This window comes from Vombatus ursinus, unplaced genomic scaffold (genome assembly GCF_900497805.2).
Source record: "Vombatus ursinus unplaced genomic scaffold, bare-nosed wombat genome assembly UNPS02014773.1, whole genome shotgun sequence".
Lineage (NCBI taxonomy): Eukaryota > Metazoa > Chordata > Mammalia > Diprotodontia > Vombatidae > Vombatus > Vombatus ursinus.
Window position 1 is genome coordinate 33574845 of NW_020954551.1, and position 20240 is coordinate 33595084.

General features: G+C 40.9%; 1 protein-coding gene across 3 annotated transcripts in view; it reads left to right on the plus strand.

The window, feature by feature from the left end:
- Positions 1–800: 800 nt before the first annotated feature.
- The window catches only part of MTMR14 (myotubularin related protein 14), a 65362-nt gene continuing 45922 nt past the window's right edge, over positions 801–20240 (plus strand). For 2 of the 3 annotated variants that reach the window (XM_027864034.1, XM_027864035.1), the window contains exons 1-3: positions 13126–13305; positions 15109–15257; positions 17737–17845. In XM_027864034.1, coding sequence (XP_027719835.1) covers positions 13126–13305; positions 15109–15257; positions 17737–17845 — 438 coding nt within the window. Of the gene's footprint in view, positions 900–13125; positions 13306–15108; positions 15258–17736; positions 17846–20240 lie in introns of those variants that run through there. The other variant, XM_027864036.1, reaches the window with a different exon arrangement.

The window sequence follows — 20240 nt, forward strand, 5'->3', positions numbered from 1 at the left end:
ATACATTTACTTATTCAATACCATACCAATCAAACTACCAAAGGATTACTTTATAGAGCTAAAAAATAATAATGATGATGAAATTCACTGAAAGGAACAAAAAATAAAAAAAATCTCAAAGGAAATTATGGGGAGGGGGGAGTGGGAAAGAGTGCCTAGCAGTGCCAGGGTTCAAACTTTACTACAGAGCAGTAATCATCAAAATAATTTAGTTCTGGTTAAGAAATAGAGAGGTCGATCAGTGGAACAGCATAAGCACATAGCATACAGAATCAAACGAGCCATTAGTCTGGTGTTTGATAAACCCGAAGAGCTCAGTTACAGGGGTAAAAAACTCACTATTTGACAAAAATTGCTAGGAAAGCAGAAATGCAGTAAAAAGTAAGTATAGACCAACATCTCATGACATATACCAAGATAAGCTCCAAATGGGTACATGACTTAGACGTAAAAGATGACATTACAAATTAGAGGAGGAAGAGGAATCTGGGAACATGGCAGGGTACTTCAGAAAACTTTTGGCTCTCCAAATTTCCTCCACAGAAAAGACACATTGCCTCAGAGGTAATATTGAGCAGCCGAAATAAACAAGAGGCAAGATAAAGCAGGTTTTCTCCAGAGATGACCTAAGAAGACCCCCAGAAAGACCTGACCTCCAGGGGCAAAGGTTAGGCCTGAGTGAAGTGCAAACACCTCCAGGCCAACTCTGCAGAATTAACAAACAGCAAGCCCTGGGGGCAGCTGGGATTGCGAGACAACCTCAGCCTTAGAAACTTTCATGTCACAGTGTAGGGGTCTGATGGTCGAGAAGACTGAAGGACTTCCAGGCTCAGGGGAGGCCAAGCACAGCTGTGCTGACCAGACATGTCCTGGGCCGGGCTGCCACAGCTGGGGAGAAGGTGAGTGCAGTAGCAGAGGGGCGGGGACCAGGCTGGCTGTGGGCCCTTGCAGGAGTGCAGAGTCCCTGGTTTCAGTTCCACGGAAGAGAGGACAGCTGTATTTTGCAGCCATCAGAGAGACTGAGGGGAGTAAGATCAGACAGCGTGAGCACAGCTCTAGCTGTGGCTTAGGAGAGCCCAAGGTTGAGCCCTGGAACAGACCTCAGAAAATAACAGTAAGAAGGACCTGAGGCTCAGGGCATTATTCCCCATACCTCGGGACTAGAACTTGATTCTACTATTAGTTGCTAAAAATAAAAAATAAAATAAAATAAAAAAGAGTAAGCAAAGAAGAAAGAACCCAACCATAGACAGCTACTTCTTGTTGATGTTTGTCCTTTGTTCTTGAAGAAGACCATGACATCAGGAAGGTGATACCATGACTTACAAGTGAATTGGATTTAAGTGAGGGAAGGCTGTGCAAAGTCACCAGCCTCACTTTCTCCTCTGGAGCCATCTGGGTCCAGTGCAAGATATAGATCAGGATGACTGGAGATGGCCCCCAGATAGCTACTGTAGGGACAGAAAAGATCTGGGTTCATATTCAGAGGAAGATAATGGACCTTAAAAAAGCCACTCTTTTTTCAATGTCAAATGGTCCCAAGCACCGAAAGAATTTTTAGAAGAACTTAAAAAGCACTTTAAAAATGAAATAAGGGAGATTGAGGAAAAATTGGAAAAAAAAAAAAGTAAGAGCAATACAAGAAAATCTAGGAAATTATGAAAAGAAAGTCAACCAACTTGAAATAGAGAACCAAAAATTTAAGAAGATAAGTCCTTGAAAACTGGAGTTGGACAAAGGGAAGCTAATGAGATTCTAAGACACCAAGAAATCATAAAACAAAACCAAAATAAGGAAAAAATGGAACAGAATGTGAAACATCTCATCACAAAAACAACTGATCTGGAGAACAGATTGAGGAGAAATAATATAAGCATAGCTGATAAAAATAGATACAATAAAAAAAAGAATCTTAATACAATATTATAAGAAATTACGAAGGAAAATTGCCCTGAAGTTCTAGAACAAGAAGGCAAACAGAATTAGAAAAAAATTCACTGATCACTACCTGAAAGAGATTCCAGGAGGAAAACTTATAGGAATATCATAGCCAGGTTTCAGAGCTCCCAGGTTACGGAAAAAAATATTGAAAGCAACAAGAAAAAAAACCAATTTAAATATTGTGGAGCTACAATAAGGATTACACAAGACCTAGCATCTACTATGTTGAAGGACCATAGGTCTTAGAACACTACATTTCATAGAGCAATAGAGTTGGGGTTACAACCAAGGGTAACTTACCCAGCAAAGTTAAGTATAATCCTGAATGAAAAAAAAATGGAAATTTAACAAACTAAAAGGTTTCAGGTATTTGTGACAAAAATAGCAGAACTTAAGGGAAAATTTAACATATAACATCCAGGAGAAATATGAAGTAAACATTAAGGACCAATTACTAGGGACTCAATAAGTTCAAATCATTTACTTTGCATATATGAAAATATTATCAATTCTTCTATGGCTGTCATTTTTATTTGGGTAGTTTGAAAGAAAGGCTTGGGCTGAGCTGAATATGATGGAGTGATTCTAAAAAAAATAAAAGTGTAAGGAGAGATAAAAAGAAACAATTATCTCATACAAATGAGGCAAAAAAGGAAAAATTGCTATAGAAGAAGCTAGTAGGGAAGAGGGCAGGTAGTGCTGAAATGTTACTCTCATCTAGAATGGGTTAAAGAAGGAATGACATATATATCTAGAAGGGTATAAAAGTCTTCTAAATTCAGAAAGAAGTAAGAGGGCAAGGGGTTAGGGTGGAGGGAGGGATTCTTGGAGGGGTGAGTAGGTTAAGAAATAGGAGAAGAGGGTAGCAGGTAGAAGTAAAAATGGAGGAGTGAGAAGAGATAGGAATAGGGTGAGAAGGATAGTGGGGAAAAAATAGGAAGGAGGAAAATATATAACAAGTAATTATTATTTTTTTTTAGGCGATTGGGGTCAGGTGACTTGCCCAGGGTCACACAGCTAGTATGTGTCAAGTGTTTGGCCTGAGGCCAGATTTGAACTCAGATCCTCCTGACTTCGGGGCCAATGCTCTATGTACTTTCACCGCCTAGCTGCCCCATAACAAGTAATTATAGTTTAGAATGTGAATAGGATGAATTTACCCATAAAATGTAGCAGATTAAAAATTTGAAATCAACAATATGTTGCTTTCAGGAAATACTATAAAAATGAGAGATACACACAAACATAAAATAAAAGCCAGGAGTAGAATTTATTATGTGAAAAAAAGCAAGGGTAGTCATCATGATTTCAGACAAAATTGAAGCTAAAATAGATTTAATCAAAATATCAAAATAGGAAAACTACACTATGTGTCAGTCATATTATTCAGTATTGTTTTAGACCATTTAAAATAACTAGACTCCATAAAATACCTGCAAGTATCCAAAACAGATACAGAAACTGTATGAATATAAATATGAAACACTTTTTATACAAATAAAGTTAGATCTAAATAATTGAAGTAATATTTATTGTTCGTGGGTAGGTAACGCCAATATGATTTTTTAAAAGAGACAATTTTACATAACTAATCTATTTAAGTAATGCCATCCCAATTAAATTGCTAAGAAACTATCTTACTGAGTTAGAAAAAAATAATAACAAAGCCCATTTAAAAGAACAAATGGTCAGGAACTTCAAAGAAACCAGGGGGAAAAAGATGTAAAGGAAGCAGATTCAGTAGTCAGACCTTAAATCATATTATAAGGTGAGAGTATTGTTGAAGTACAAAATGGATAATTTTGATTGTTTTAAATTAAAATTTTCTTGCATAAAAGCATATGGAGCCAAGAATAGAAGGAATAGAGAAAACTGGGGGGAAACTTTCATAGACAATCTCTGATAGAACGTGATTGTGTTGGAATATTGCTGTGGTGTAGGAAATGATGAGCTGGTTGATTTATAAAAACATGGGAAGACTTGGACTTATGAAAGAAGATGCTATCCACCTTCAGAAAAACAGGTGACAAGTGGAAATAAGCTACAGTCTTACATATATGTGTATGAGTGTATATGTGTATATATGTGTATATTTATATATCTATATATTTATATGCGTGTAGCTTTCTTTAAGGGGTGAGAGTGGGAAGGAGGGGAAAAAATAAAGTAAAAAGTGCACAGCAGAGAACAAAAGAAAACCTACAAGGAAGCAAAGAAGAGCTGGACAGCTTTGAAAACAATATTAGCATTTATTACATAGGTTTTCTTGAAATGGAAATTTATTGCTTTATAATGAATCCTCTCTTATATTCTGCTGTGTACATGGCAATGGTTTTTTTTTTCTTTTCTTATTTTGTACTTAAGTTTAAAATAAATTTTAAAAAATTAAAATAAAAAAACAATCAAATTAGAGGAGTAGGAAGACGTTACCTTTCATACCCATGAATGGAGGAAAAGTTCATGACAGAGAGAGAAAGAGAGAGAGAGAGAGAACACAAAAAATAAAGGGAGCAATTTGGGCTATATAATTTTTTTTCATTTTCACAAACAAAACCAATGCAGATAAAATTAGAGGACAAGCAGGCAACTGAGAAAAAAGACTTCTGTAGTAAGTTTCTCTGATAAATGTCTCATTTCTAAGATATGTAGGAAACTGAATCAAACTTATAAGCATTAAAGCCATTCTCCAATTGGTCAAAGGATATGACCAGGAAGTTTTTAGTAGAAGAAAACCAAGTTGTCAACAGTCGTATGAAAAAAATGCTCTATATCACTAATAATTAGAAAAATACAAATTAAAGTTCTTCTGATATTCCATCTTATACCTATCACATTGGCAAAATTGACAAAAATGGAAAATGACAAATGTTGGAGGGGCTGTAGGAAAATAGGTACATTAATGCATTGTTGGTGAAGCTATGTGGTCCAGCCATCCTTGAAAGTAATCTGTAACTGTGCTCCAAAAGTTACTAAACTGGATATAACCTTTGACCCAGGGATACCACTACTAAGTCCATACCCCCAAACAGAAAAAAGGAAGAGGAAAAGGGCCCATATATACAAAAATATTTATAGAAGCTTTTTTTGTGGTGGCAAACAACTGGAAACTTTTGTTCAGGCATGTATTGGACTAAATGACCCTTGAGATCCTTTTCAACTCTAAGAGTCTGTGATCTGTGATGTGGATATGGGAGGAAATGGACCTCAAAACAGAAAACAAGATCAAAAACTATCTGTGTGTTATGATCCTCTTCTTCTCTAAAGCTGAAGTGTATTCACCAGTGTCTTAGTACACACGTCATTATTAGCACTAAATTAGTATGAAAATTAAAACAAAAGGTTTTGCTGTGGGGAGGTAGAAATAAATAGGTAGCAAGACAGAAAGAGAAAACTGGGAGTTGGGGGGGGGGGAAGGAGTGAAACAGTTCTAGATCTGTAAATTTCTCTAACACAAGAGAAGGACTCCTTGTCATGGCTCTGCTCACCAATTCCTCCCCATCACTGCCACTCCAAGACTCTCTTCCTTTCTCTACTTCCTTCTCTGATGCAGCCTTCTTCCTTCTTCCTTCTGTGCTCTGTCCAGCACAGAATTCAGGGAGGGGAAGTCCCTGACCCCATTACCAGGGTTATATCCAGAAAAAAATGAGACTTTCTCAGGTGAGAAATTTTTTTTTAAATCATAGTTTAAGAAGGGGAATTAGGCCCTGAATAACTGACTTTCTCCAGCTAAGATATAATCACAAACTATGTAGTGCTAATGTACTTTTCCCCCACCCTTTTAATCTCTCAGGATTAGAAATTTTTCCTTCCCAGGATTATCATCTCTAACTGTCCTTTACCATGTATTTCTACACCAAATGGTTTATATGAGTGGGTGCATATATTCAACCCTCTTTTGTCCTTTTCAGCTAAGAATGAGATTCATCTGATGAGTGCTGCCCTCAATCTTTCATCCATAGCTGTATACTGTTCTTATACACCCTGTTATAAGAAATAGCAAGTTACCCCCTTTCTCTTTTTACCTTCCCTTCTCTTTCTGTTTTTCAAATGTTTAAAACAGAACCAAAACAACCCCCAGGATTTTTCTTATTTGTTCTTATTTTCTTATTTAACTTCCTTATTATCTTTTGAAGACATTAAATTTCTGAAGAGACACTTGTTTACTCTCACCCCTTAAAATGTTAGCACTACATCATCATACGGTTCCTTCCAATTGTTTTTATTTATGTTTTTTCTTTTTTCTTTTGGAGGCAATGGGGGTTAAGTGACTTGCCCAGGGTCACACAGCTAACTTGTATCTGAGGCCGCATTTGAACTCAGGTCCTCCTGACTCCATCCATGGTCGATTCTCTATCCACTGTGCCACCTAGCTGCCCTCTTCCAATCGTTCAAATAAATTTACTCTTTTAAGTTTCTCTGGACTTTTTGGTCTATATTTCAAAGCTACTCAACCCTAGTCTTTTCATCAGAAAAGCTTGAACATACTCTATTTAATTAACAATCTAAGTTCTTGGTGGTAAGCCTGTATCTTGTACCTTTTGAAATACAGTATTCCAAGATGTCCTCTCATTTTTAGTAGATGCTGCCAGGCCATGTGCAATCCTGACTAATTCTTTTATACTTGAACTGCTTCTCTCTGAATGCTTGCAGTATTTTTTTTTCTTAATATGGGAGCTCTGGTGCCCTTTCCAGTCTTATCTCATATTAGTCCCCTCCATGCACTGTATTGCAGCAGAATTGGATAACTCTCTGTCTCCCCAACATGCTCGACATCTCTCCATGTCTTTGTTCACACTGTTACCTATGTCCAGGATATACTTTCTCTACTTTCTGAGGTCCTACCCATCCTTTAAAGTCCAATTAAAATCCTACTTTATCCAGGAAGTTTTCTGTAATTAATCCTGATTGGTAATCCCCCCCCAATTTATATAGCACTGTTTTTCGTAATTCTCCAATATATTTATCGTGCTATATTGTATATTATAACTCTTATGCAAAGTCTTCCCCAGTCCCATTTCATTACTGGGACTCATTGCCTCTTCAGATTACTTTGAATTGTACCTATCTGTGCCCCTGCTGAACACATTCAGAGATACAAAGTCCTTGAGGGAAGGGATCTTTTCATTTTTGTCTTCATATATTCAAAGCATCCTTTGTATATAGGAATTGGCATTTAATAAATGTTGTCTGAATTTAACTGATTCCCTTTTGGTATCTAATGACCCCTAAGGAGGGCAAGGACTGTGTTTTATTTAAATTTTGTATCTCTTCTAAAACCTTATAATGCTTTGCACGCAGTAGGTATTTAGTAAAATTTGGTTGAATGAACAAACCTAGAAATTTAGAGCTGGACCTTAGATATCACTTAGTCTAAGTTTCTTATTTTATAGAGAAGGAAACTGAGGTCCAGAGAAGGGAAATGACTTGCCTAAGGTCTCACAGCTAAGGTGACTGGACAAGAGTATTTCCAATTTCAAGTCAGAATGAGTTTTTTTCATAGAAACAGTGTTAAAAATCATCCTTTGATTCTCTGTTTCTACTGGCTTCCTGTAGGCTTCAACTACACAAATAGGCTTTTGTGGGCTGGCCTGAGAGCTGAATCATTATCTCTAAGAAAAAATATATCCAAATACATTCTAAAAAATTGACTTAAGAACTTTTGGAAGACAACCGGTTCATAAACTGAGGGACACTCCATATAAACTTAAGTGCTTAATATATGTTAAGTGGTGGAGAGTCAGGGAAGAAGTCAGTTGGGTAAGGTTTCCTTGAGAAGATTGGCTCCAAAAAAAAATGTCCTAGCCAAACCCAGATCCTTGCAAGCCTGAGAAGAAGGGACCACAGTTATCCTAGGAAATGGGAATGAGAAGATCAAATAAGGGAGCAGAAAAAATAAGCAAAATTTAATAAGGTTTCCTTGTGTAGACAACAAGATAGGGGTTCACAATTCAACAAAGTCAGTTAGCCAAGCATTTATTAAGCACCTCTTACATGCAAGGCACTGGAGATACAAGAGCAAAACTGCTCTTCTCCTAGTCCCTGAACTAGTCCCTGCCCTCAAGGAGCTTACATTCTACTAGGAGGATATGATAGCTCTGTATCCAGATAAGTATACACAGATAAGCAAATATAATGGATATATAAAGTTATTTCACTGGGGAGGGTTCAATAGGAAAGCAGTAGCTGAACTGTGCTTTGAAGGAAGCTAAGGATTCTATAAATCAGAAGTGAGAAAAGCAGTGCATTCCAGACATGGGAGATCCCCACCCTGTGCAAAGGTAAAGAGATGGAAAATGAAATGTTGTATACGGAGAACAATCCACAAACCAATTTGACTGTTATAGAGAATATATGGAGGGGAGTCAGGTGAAATAAAACAGGAAAGGTAGTTTCCACAGCTAGATTTGGAAGGTTTTAAATGCCTCTTAAATAGACTCAGCTACCACCCCAAGAGAACATCCACTTGAATTGAGAAGATGGAAAGTGCATACAAGGGAAAAACTTCAAATCCCTTAAAAGCACAAATAAATGTTAATTTGGTATATATCAACATTAGTGCCGAGGAGATCTGAATAAGTCCCATTTTCCATTTCTATACTTCATTATTTGCCAAATCTGTCACATCATTGGTCTGCTCCTATGGAGCAGACAATAGCTCAGCCATACCTCTTCATCCTATTCAGGTCTGGTCTATACCGGTAACCATAGAACTCTCCACTGGGGGATACACCCAGCGGGGTGGGGGCTGCCTCTAGATCTTTTGATGGTATGTAGAGACCAGTTGAGCACACAGGCTGATTATCAGCTATATCACTACTAAGACCAGCCACTTCCTAACCTTCCTTTAAAGTCCAATTAAAATTCTCCCTTCTCCCGGAAGTTTTCTGTAATGAACCCTAGTTAATAATTCTCCACTCATCCACCCACATATTCATGACCTCATATAGCACTTTTTTTTGGTAATTCTCTAATACATTTATTATGCAGTATTGTGTATTATAACACTCATGCTATAACTCTTCCTTTGCCCCATTTAGTTGGGAGTGAACCCTCCCTCCTCACACATTCTCTGATCATACAATTCTTTACTAATCTCTTGCATGCTGCTTCTCCTGCACAATTCTTCACAGTTAACATGCTGCAACCTTCTCTCATCCATCATGCATCTTTCTCTGGCACTTTGGTTGAGCCACAACTTCAATTCTTCGGGGACTGTGGTATTCCATGCATAGTTTTTTTTTTTCTTTAAACAAAGTTCAGTGATTCAATTAAACTGAATATTTATTAAGTTCCTATTGCATCCAAAACACTGTGTTCAGCACTGGATATAAAAATATAAACCTGACACGGTCCCTGCCCTTCAGAAGTTGACAATCCAGGAGCAGGGTGGTGGAGAAATATGACAAGCAAACAGATAAATCTGAAACAACAAAGGGTATAATAAGCTCAAAGGAGAGATTCAGATAAAGAAATCTAGGACACTTTAGGATAGAGCAACATTTTCAAATGAGTGAATCAGAGAAGGCTCCATGGAGAAGGTGGCACCTGGGCTGAAACTTGGAGAAGGAGGATGTTGACAGTGGGTACAGTGGAGAGAGCACTAGCTAGGGAGTCAAAGGACCTGGTTCAAATGCCACCTCTGAATCTTACTGCCTGTAAAACGCTGAATAAGTCACAAGTTCCCCGAGTCCTGGTTTCTTTATCTGTAAAATGAAGGGGTTAGGGGGCAGCTAGGTGGCGCAGTGCATGGAGCACTGACCCTGGATTCTGGAGGAACTGAGTTCAAATCCAGCTTCACACACATAACACTTACTAGCTGTGTGACCCTGGGCAAGTCACTTAACCCCATTGCCTAGCCAAAAAGAAGGAAAAAAAAAGAAAGAAAAAAGAAAATGAAGGGGTTAGACCAGATGACTTTTGATGTCTCTTCCAGCTCAAGGTTTATGATCCTCTGATCCCATGACAGAAAAGCAATAAGGAAGTACATTCCAGAAATGGGGGTGCTGTGTTGGTAGAGGTGATAGCCTATGGGAATGTACAAAGGTACGAGATAGGAAACTGCTACTGGTCTAATGTGATTGGAATATAGGGTAAAGGGAAATATAGTGAAATAAGACAGGAAAAAAAGGGTTGGAGCAGGATTGCAAAGGGCATTATCCTAGATTAGGACCTCCTAGTCTTTTTATTTTCTGACATGGACCCCCTACTATCTCTATGGACCTCTTCTCATAATTATGTTTATAAATGCACAAAATGAGCAAACACAGGATTACAAAGCAATCCAATTATATTGAAATACTCATCCAAATATTTTTTGAACAAAGTTTACAGACCTCAAGTTAAGAATCCCTATTCTAGATGGTGGGGGTTGCATTTTATCCTGGAGACAACAGGGAACCACAGAAGGCTTTTAGGTAGTGGGATATCATGATGGCATTTGTACATTAGGAAGATTATTTTGATACCTGCCTGAAAGATGAATTAAAGAAAGGAGAGACTAATAGCCTGCTAGAGGCCGTTAAATTAGTGCAGGTCACAAAGGCCTGAACCCTGTGAGTGGAAAATATGGGTTTTGTGTAGGTAGGAGACAACTGGGTAGACGTGGGGTGTGAGGAAGAGGGAGCTATCAAAGGTGACTTCGAGTCTTGAGTGTCTGTGAGGATTGTGGTGATCTCAAGAGGAATTAAAAAGTTGGAAGGAGAGGCAGACTTTTAAGGAGGTAGATGATGAGTTTGGCTTTTTCCACATAATATTAGTGGTAGCAGGGGGCAGCTAGGTGACGCAGTGGATACAGCACCAGTCCTGAAGTCAGGAGGACCTGAGTTCAATTCTGGCCTCAGACCAAACACTTGACACTTACTAGCTGTGTGACCCTGGGCAGGTCACTTAACCCCAACTGCCTGAAAAAAAAAAAAAACAAAAACAAAAACAAAAAAAAAGTTAGTGGTAGCAGCAATCCATTTAGGTGGAAGTGCCTGCTTATCAGGAAGATTGGAGATGATGAAATAGAGCTTGGGGGACCTCAAATTAGGGCTGGCAGTATGGATTTGGGAAGCACTGCACAGATTATGAAAAACCTTTGAGTGAATAAGGTTAGCAAAGAATGAATTATAGAGAGAGAAGAGAGCTTTCCTAACTTGGCCTTGGCAAACACCCATCTTTAGGGAGTGGGGGGAGGATTGTGGTTTCTCCTTCGGTCTGGAAAAGAACCTTGACATCAGGAAGATGATGCCACGACTTGCAAGTCAATGAACTGGTAAAGGAGAGGTTTGAATTGGTAGTGTTGGTAAAGATAATGAATTGGATAACTGGAGAAGAAGCAAACAGGTGGAAGAATCAAGAGTAAATGTCGTCCTGAAAAGTAAAGGAAGAGAGAGTGTCTAAGTAGTGGGAGATGCTAACAATGCTAGAGGTGTTCTGGGATGATCATTCGCACAGAGTATGTGCACAGGTGGGATTCTCAGGCAGTGGTTGGACTAGACAACCTCAGAAGTCCCTTTCAGTTGTAAGATTTTCTGTGTTGACAGAGTGCTGGGTCTAGAGTCAGGAAGACCAGAGTTCGAAATGTGGCCTTGACAGAAGGTCCAGGAGGTGAGATGATTTGAGTTGGTAGCGGCCCCATTCTGCATTTCTTCCAGCAACATAAGAATCTCATAACAGTCCCATGAGGGGGGCAGTTAAGTCATGGTTATTCTCCACTGGTAAATGAGGAAAGAGGCACAGAGAAATCAAATCACTCACCTAAGGTGACCAAACAAATTTGTGGGAAACTTGGGGCTTGAAACCAGGTCACTGGACTTCAGTGTGCCCTTTTTAAACACATCTCACTGCCTTCTGAACTCATAAAAGAGTTAGGGTTTTAGGGGCTAAATAAAGAAGACTTTTTGGAGTAGGTGAGGTAATAGAGGTAACTGACATTCCTGGAAAGACAGCTCCCTCTGGACCCTTGGGTCCTTTCTTTCTGTCTCTCTCTTAGTATGTATGTATGTATGGATGGATATATGTGTATGCATGCACACACACACAAGGGTCTTTGATTTCTTTGCATTAGAAGTTCATTACAGTATTGTTAGGTCAAAGACTATGCAAAGTTTAGTGACTTCCACCATAGAGCTCCAAATTGCTTTACAGAATGTCTGAACAACCCACACTAAAGCATTAGTGCATTAAAGTACCTGCATCTCATTTTCCCCATCTCTTACGTGATGGGAGTTGGGTTGGACTAGATGGCTCTGAGACCCCTTTAAGAACTTTCTCTCTCTTCCCAGCCCCCTTTTCCCTTTTCTCTCCCTGCTCCCTCCCACCCCAGTTTGCACACTGTCTCCCATTACACAGTGAGCTCCTTGAGAGCAGAGACTGTCTTTTGGCCTTTTTTGGCGTCTCCTGCACTTAGCACAGTGCCTGACAAAGAGGTGGTGCTTCATAAATGCTTGTTGATGGCTAATGTATGTTTTGCATGACTTTACATGTATAATGGATATCCTATTGTTTGCCTTTTCACTGGGTGGGGAAGGGGCCGGAAGGAGGGAGAGAATTGGGAACCCAAATTTTAAACTGAATGTTAAAAATAATTAAATAAATAAAAATTTAAAAAGAAAAAAAAGCATGTTGACTAGGTGGCTGACTCCCAGCCCTGATGTTTGCACTTCTGCGACCCGAGCTGCTAGCCTGCGGGCACAGCTTCCCCACGTGGCAATGCCAGCCGTGGCGAGCTCCTCCCTCCCGACGCCTTCTCCCCCTTCGGCCCCAAAGCGGCGTCGGTGGTCTCGACCAATTTCTTCAGCCCACCAAACACGTGCAGATGGGCCTGCCCGCTCCCCTTAATTCTCTACACGTGGTTTCTTCCACGGCGAGAGGCGGGGACAGGGACGGGGCGGAGGGAGGGGGCGGGCCACCATCGGGGCGGGGCGCGCGTTCGGGACGCCGATTGGTCGGGGCCGGAGTAAACATCCGGTGTGGGCGTCGGAGGAAGTGTGAGCCATTCCTGGCCGTGGCGGCGGTGGCGGCTGTGGCTGTGGGGAGTGGGGGGGATCGAAGGCGGGGCTGGGTAGGTTCCGATCGGGGTCCGGAGCGCGGGCTGGCCTTGGGCAGGACTGGGCTGGGCCGGGCGGGCTGGCGGGCGGGCAGGTGGCCCGGCGGCATGGGCTGGTGCGCGGCGCGCTGAGGCGGACACGAGCCTGGGGCATGGCCGGCGCTCGGGCCGCCGCCTCCTCGTCGCCCTCGTCCGGCTCTTCCTCGGCTTCCTCGTCGTCGTCGTCCTCGTCGTCGCCGCCGCGGGAGCCGGGGCTGGCCGAGCTGCTGGAGGAATTCTCTCGGACCCAGTACCGGGCCAAGGACGGCGGCAGCGGCGCGGGCAACGCCAAGGTACGGGGAAGGGGCCAGGGGGCGGCCGCCTCCAGGGCCCGCAGCCCCCCGCCCCGGTACTCTCTTCCTCTTCCTCTTTCTGGCCTCGAAAGGGAGCAGCAGGTCTGTTTTCCTGCAGTTCCGTCTGTGCTTCGTCTCCAGTTTCACTGTGGGCTCGAGGTCCGCCCCATTAGACTGTCAGCTCCTCGAGGGCAGGGACTGGTTTTGCCAAAAGAGCTTCGAACACAGTAGGCGCTTAATAAATGCTTGTTTACTTGGTGCCTGCTTGGTTCTTAAAGACTTCTTTCTCCACCCCTGCGCCACCCCATGTCGGCTTATAACCTCGGTCACTCTAGGGGTACTCAGAAGAGGTCCCCTAACTCGTTTGCCTGCTGTCTCCCTTATCAGAAGCACTTCATAAATGCTAGCTGCTCTTATCTGTAAAATGAAGGAGTATCCTGGCTGTGTCTTGTCTGTGCCGGATTGTTTTGCTTGTTGCTTCTCCTATTAGACTGTCAGCTCCTTGAGGGTAGGGACTATCCTTTGTATTTGTATACCCCCAGAGCTTGGCTTAGTGCCAGGGTCCCCTAGACGCTTAATAAACAGTCGAGGGCCCCTAACTATCTGTAAAATGAAGGGGTTAGACAAGAAAGGGTCGAAGTCTTCTTTAACCTTAGTGCTTTCCCTCTGAAGCTACCTCTAATCTATCCTGTCCACATCTTGTTCATACTTTTGGGGGGAGGCATGTCTCCCCCAAACTCCTTGTGAGCAGACACTGTCTTTTGCCTTTCTTTGTATCCCTAGCACAATGCCTGGCACATAGTAGTGCTTTAATAAATGCCTGTTGCTTGTCGGACTGCATATGATAGTCAGGTGTACCAGTAGGTATTTCAGTGACTGCTTCTGGGTGTTAGATGGGCAAGTTCCGACTTGGGTCAGGTAAGCAATCTGTTTTGGGTACCTGCCCAGACATGTTGTTAAAACCTTTTGGGGTTTCAGGTTATTCAGTGAAGGGCTCCTCTCAGTTAGGACAGAGTATTCTATATCCCTCTGTATCTCAAAATGTCCAAAGTGAATTTGATTTTCTGTTAACTGTGAGCTTGTCTCCATATTTAGTTTGTGGAGGGTCAGTTTTATTTCCACAGAGTATTTGAGAGTTTTATCTACTTCACAAGGCTCAGCGATGGAAATACCTATAATACTTGCTGTGGATCCTACTATTAATGACAATACTCTAAAGGTGATAACACTTTCTTCAGAATCCTAGTACAAGTACCTCCCTTTCGTTTTTACTGCTCAGAAAGGTTGTGACTTACCCTCCTAATTAAGATTTCCTGAGGTCCCATTTACTACTTACATTATTACTGTTTTGACACCTGTTTGAATCAGAATCGGTTATTTCTTTTCTTGCAGTCTTTGACAGATAACATATAATTCCTTCTTGGCAAGCCTGTCCCTAGCTTGTAGACAAAACAACTTCAAGTGATGATTTCCCTCCTATCCATAAGCAATAGGTCAAGAACTGTGTGCTTACACTGCTGCCTCTAGGGATCTCCTTGACTAGATACTTGTCACTGCCCAGCCTGTCTGAAAAATCCAGGGCCAGTGAGTCTTATGAATTAGGACAGATATGATAACCCATAACTGCAATCTTGGCAGGGACTAGAAAGGGACTCAGGGTGGAATAATGCACACAAGCAAATGTATATTTCAGGTAAGTTAACCTATTAATATTCTGCAGTGACAAATTCTCCCAAGTAGCTTCAGCTGTGTGTCCAGTAAAAACAGTACTGTGTGCTTAGTTAAGTTTTAATCTCCTTTCAGGTTGAACGAATTGAGAAGAGATGTCTAGAGTTGTTTGGCAGAGATTATTGTTACAGTGTGATCCAGAATGTGAATGGAGAAATCTGTGGCCACTATCCTCGGTACATTGTGTACTTGGAGTATGAGAGCTCTGAGAAGGAGAAAGACACGTAAGTGGTTACTGACAATAGATATGTAAGACCCTCTGAGATTCAGCTTTGAGGCTGGAGCTCCATTTAGGCAACTATTATCATAGGCTAGCACCTTCACTGGAAGTACTTTCGCTGCATTGTTTTCTTGTTGACAGAAAGCCTTAGGAGTAGGAGTTATATAGTACCAAAGATTTTTTAAAAATTATTATCATGTTATCCCTGTTCCGTTATTGGGGTTTAAGCTAATTAAAGAGGGGAAAAAAACTCCACCAATAATATGACTGAAAAACAGACCCTAAGACTTCATGAAGTCATCACCCTTGATGTGGAAACCCAGTCATGAGTTCCCCATTCGGGGATGGATAGATAGAAGGAATCTTTTGTGTAATTAGAGTCTAAAGAGCCTTGATAAAGGTGCCCATGGTTCTTTGAGGGCCACAGTCACTAGGAGTGTTCAGGACAAGGAAGAATTATCGATGAGGCAACATGGGCTGTGTCTCACACATACTGGCAGTCTAAGTGCCTGCTCTTCTCACAGTATTGGACTTTGTTGTAGTTATGTTATGTCTGGTAGGCGGGCGACCTTTCCTTTTCCCCATTGTAGAGGCTATAAATTTAAATTCCAGTCTCCTTACCTAAAGTTGAAAGAAGAGCCTTTCTTATATTTTTAGTTGAAAAGTAATAGCACCCAGCCTTGGCCAGTTTGGGGGGAAAGGTAGCTTTTTTTTGGAGGCCCACAGTCAACAGATCATTTCCAAGAAAGGAGTGAGTTAGACATTTGACCCAATTCAGTTTTCCAACTAAGGTTTAGCTTTGCCTTTTGTTGCCCTAATCCAACATAAAGGGTGACATTGACTCTGTCCATATCACTGGAAGTAGTGGTAGGGTTTCTGTGTTAAAGCCTTTATACAAGAAAAGCTTGTAAAGTTAGTTTTTACAAGACTATGTAATAAAGTGCTTGAGGTGGCAGTGAGAGTGGGTGTCGTCCTTGAAGGGGAAATTAGGGGAAAAGATTGTGCATGTAAAAGCAAAGTAGAATAATTTTTGTTTTCTTAGACAAGTCTAGCTTTGATCTTGTTAGCTGGAATTTCTTCAGTCCATCAATTTTAGAAACAGTCTAGGAAGAAAGATTGAACCATTGCCCACAACAGGGAGATAAGTGGCTAACCCCAAACAGAGCAGATAGAGTTGAGGGAAGAAGACCATCTACTCAGAGTAGAAGCCTAGACGACATTTGATCCAGCATGGGGGAAATTCAACCTTGTATTCTGATTTTCCTGTGTCTTGGAGAAGAAAACCCCAATAAATGGGAATCTTCTGGGGAGAAGGGTTGTGAGAGTTTGAAAACTACATGGTGATAGAGCCTATATAAGTTTTTAAACCTTTATTTTTGTTGACATGGTTGTGTAGAAGGGAATCTGGCTGACTCCTTTATTTAAAAAAAAAAAAAGTAAGTTTGATTATATCCCCTTACTCTGAGTGAAGGAAGCAGTCTTGGCTGAGGAAATTGCATGGTGACTTGGTACCTCTTTTTTTTTTTTTTTTTTTTTAAAGTAGTTCATTGACATTAGAAAGAACGAGAGCTTACCATTTAAGTCTTGGATTCTGGGTGGTCTGAGCTTTTTTGGACAGAAGTTGAAACCTGTTGGAAACAACTGAGGAGAAAGAGTAATAAAACTTCTGTAACTTTCCCTGAACTCTTAACATCTATAAGTGATTAAAAACACCACAGTTGTGTCCCTCCCCATTTCTCTATCCCACATAATCTGTTTTTGAATATAAATTTTTGCAACTAGAAGTTGTTTTCTTCATTGTATTCTCAGTCCCTGGAACACAGACTTAATAAATGCTTGTCTGGTTGTTCTATATGGAAGAGAGGGGGAAGAGATTCAGCTTCTTTTTTAAAAATTTTTTTGATGGAGTGAGAGGGGAGACCAAAGTATTGCTTCCCCTTGGCTACCTCCTGTTACTGGAAGTGAGTAATGGGTGTCAGTATGATGTATTTACTGGCTAGTGACTGTGGTTGAAGATGTGTGAAAGCAAGCCTTTGTTTTGGGGAAGTGGCATTTGAGACTGTGTTCTGCTTTCATTCAATGCTGAAACTAGTTCCTAGGTATAGTGAGGGGCACCATTACTAAACTTAGCATCTTGGCCATCAGGCCAAAGGCTGCAAATGCAGAGCACATCTTCCTGGTGACTTGACTGTCCCATCCCTTCCTTCTGTCACTCTGCTGAGTCCCATTCTTTTTTTTTTTTTCTGATTTGAGCCAGTCTGTTGTCTGCCATTGGGCTCTGAGAAAAATGTTATCATCAGAAAGGGTCTTAGAATGCTGTAAGAGGCAATTCCTCTCTTTCCACACATCTCTCTTTATTCACTAGGGCACTTGAAAATTCAAAATGCAGCCAAATAACTACTTATAAGTCAGCCATATCTTTACCTCCAGCCTTGTGGCCTAAGCATGGTCAGAGTACTAATTGCCCCCTTTCTGTTGAGCAGATTTGAAAGCACTGTGCAGGTGAGCAGACTGCAGGACCTCGTCAATCGAAGCAAGATGGCCCGATGCCGAGGGCGTTTTGTCTGCCCAGTCATCCTCTACAAGGGCAAGGTAAAGTTGTCCCTGGGAATACCTAGAGAGTGTAACCAGGCTCCTGTGGCAGTGGTACAGACCACCTTGGGCTTCACTGTTCCCACATCTTCCAGGGTAGTGATATGTATACATTTTCAGATATTTAGGGATTAAATTTGGGCTAATTGGGGATAAGTTAATTGCTAAGTTAGGTAGCCCTAATTATTGAAAGGCGGGGAGGAACAAGCACTTATTTAACTTATTTAACGGGGATACTGAATCAGACTTAAGCTTGGGTTCCAGCAGACTGCCAAAGGGGTTCCATGACACAAAGGTTAAGGACCCGTGGTATAGAAGGCGGAAGAGTTTTGGGGGAACTGTCTGAACATAATCAAGCAGGATGAGAGAGAACTAGCAAAGGAGCGATTTCACTTCCAGGCTGACCATTATACCCTGTTGTTTCTCAAGTACTCCTTGTACCAGGTAGCTTCAGTGTATTGAATTTTAAACTGAAACCATTGATTAAAATAAGGAACTAATTCATATTACAGACCTATAAATTTTAAGCTTAAGGAATTTCATTCCAGAGGGCATATGTTAGGAAGTAGTGTCCATTGGTACCAAAGAGTGATGTTGCAAGTCGGCACTGGGCACTCTCCTGCTCTCTCTGCCCCCTGTTGTTAGAAGGGAAAAATGTTCTGGAATGTGGAGATCTTTGAACATATAGGAAATGCTTATGCACATTAGGTTTGGTGAGGTGTTTGGAAGAGAGGGTTTTTTCTTTTGTTTTTGATAAGGAGTAAGCTTAGATGTCATGCTGTAAGAAGTTGAAAGATAAGGAAAGGAGAACGGCTTAATTTGGCATGTAGTTGATTATTCGTAAACTTGGATCTTGTGAGAATCCAAATTGTCAGTCAATAAACGTAAAAGAACTTCTATGTGCCAGGTACTATACTAAGTGCTCGAGATACAAAAAGAGGCAAAAGACAGACCCTGCCCTCAAGGAGCTCATAGTCTAAGATGGAAACAACATGTAAACAACTTTGTACATAGTATATATAAAGATAAATGAGGAATAATTAAGAGAAGGCTCTAGAATTAAGAGAGTTTAGGAAAGGCTTCCTATAGAAGATAGAATTTTAGTTGGGACTTGAAGCCAGGGAAGCCGGTAGGCAGAAATGAGGGAGAATATTTCAGAAATGGGAGACAGTCAGAGAAAATGCCCAGAATGGAGAGATGGAGTGTCTTGTTCGTGCAATAGCCTGGAGGCCAGTGTTGCTGGATTGAAGAGTACATGGAGGGGAGTAAAGTATCAAGCCTGGAAAAGTAGAAGTGATAGTTATGAAGGACAGTAATTGCCAAGCTGAATTTTGTGTGATCCTGGAAGCCATAGGGAGTCACTGAAGTTTATTGAATTAGGGTAGTGACATGGTCAAGCTGGTCTTTAGGAAAATCACTTTGGTGGCTAAATGAAGGGTACATAGGAGAGACTTGATGCAGGTAAACCCAGCAGCAGGCTATTGCAATAATCTGCCAGATTGTGGCAGGGTAAGGGAGTTTGTGGATAGGACGTAGAGCAGGAATAGACATACATTCCTGAAGTTTATTAATGAAAATCAGACAAAGTTATTACAAAGGTTGGTTTGGTTTTTGAAGGTAAAAAGGGAAGGCCTGTTTCACCAAACATGCTCTGGATATTTCGTAACTAAGACACCCACAGATGGTATGTAAGTGACTTACTTACATCCATTTGTCTCAGTGATAAAACTGAAACTAAAATCCTTGTTTCATGGTCATCCTAGTTTCTGCTAGTGTGTGCTGCCGCCTTGTGTAAACTGGGCTGAAGTGCACCCTGCTAGTGTCTGATTCACTGGAGGGAAGAGGAGAGCCAAGCAGCTGAGAACTTTAAAAAAAAAAAAAAAAAGGATTTCATACTTGCTAGGGTTTTGCTCAACAAGTTAGTTGCCCTTCGTGAGTTCCAGTTACTTCAACCAGATGAGTTGTGTTCTTGGATACCAAAAGAACCGGAAGCTGTGATTGCTGAACCACTGTTAGCAGTCCCTGAAAGGTAATGGAGAATGAAAGGTGTCACACACAATTAGAAAAGGTTAAATGTCACATTTAAAAAAAAAAAAAAAAGAAAGGGAATGGAATCTAGAAATTTTAGGCTATTGATTTTTACTTAGTTTCCTGGGAAAATTCTAGAAGTTATAAAAATAATTTTTTAATATTGTCTTCATAGCCATATACACCCTTCCCCTCTCCATGGGAACATTCCTTATAACAAAGAAAAAAGAAGGAAAATAAGGTAGTTCAGCAAGCCAACATATCAACCTAGTCTGACGGTATATGCAGTGTCCCACACCCACAGTCCTCCCACCTCTGCAAAAAAGAGAGGCAATTTTTTTCGACTTTTCTCTGAAATCAAACTTGA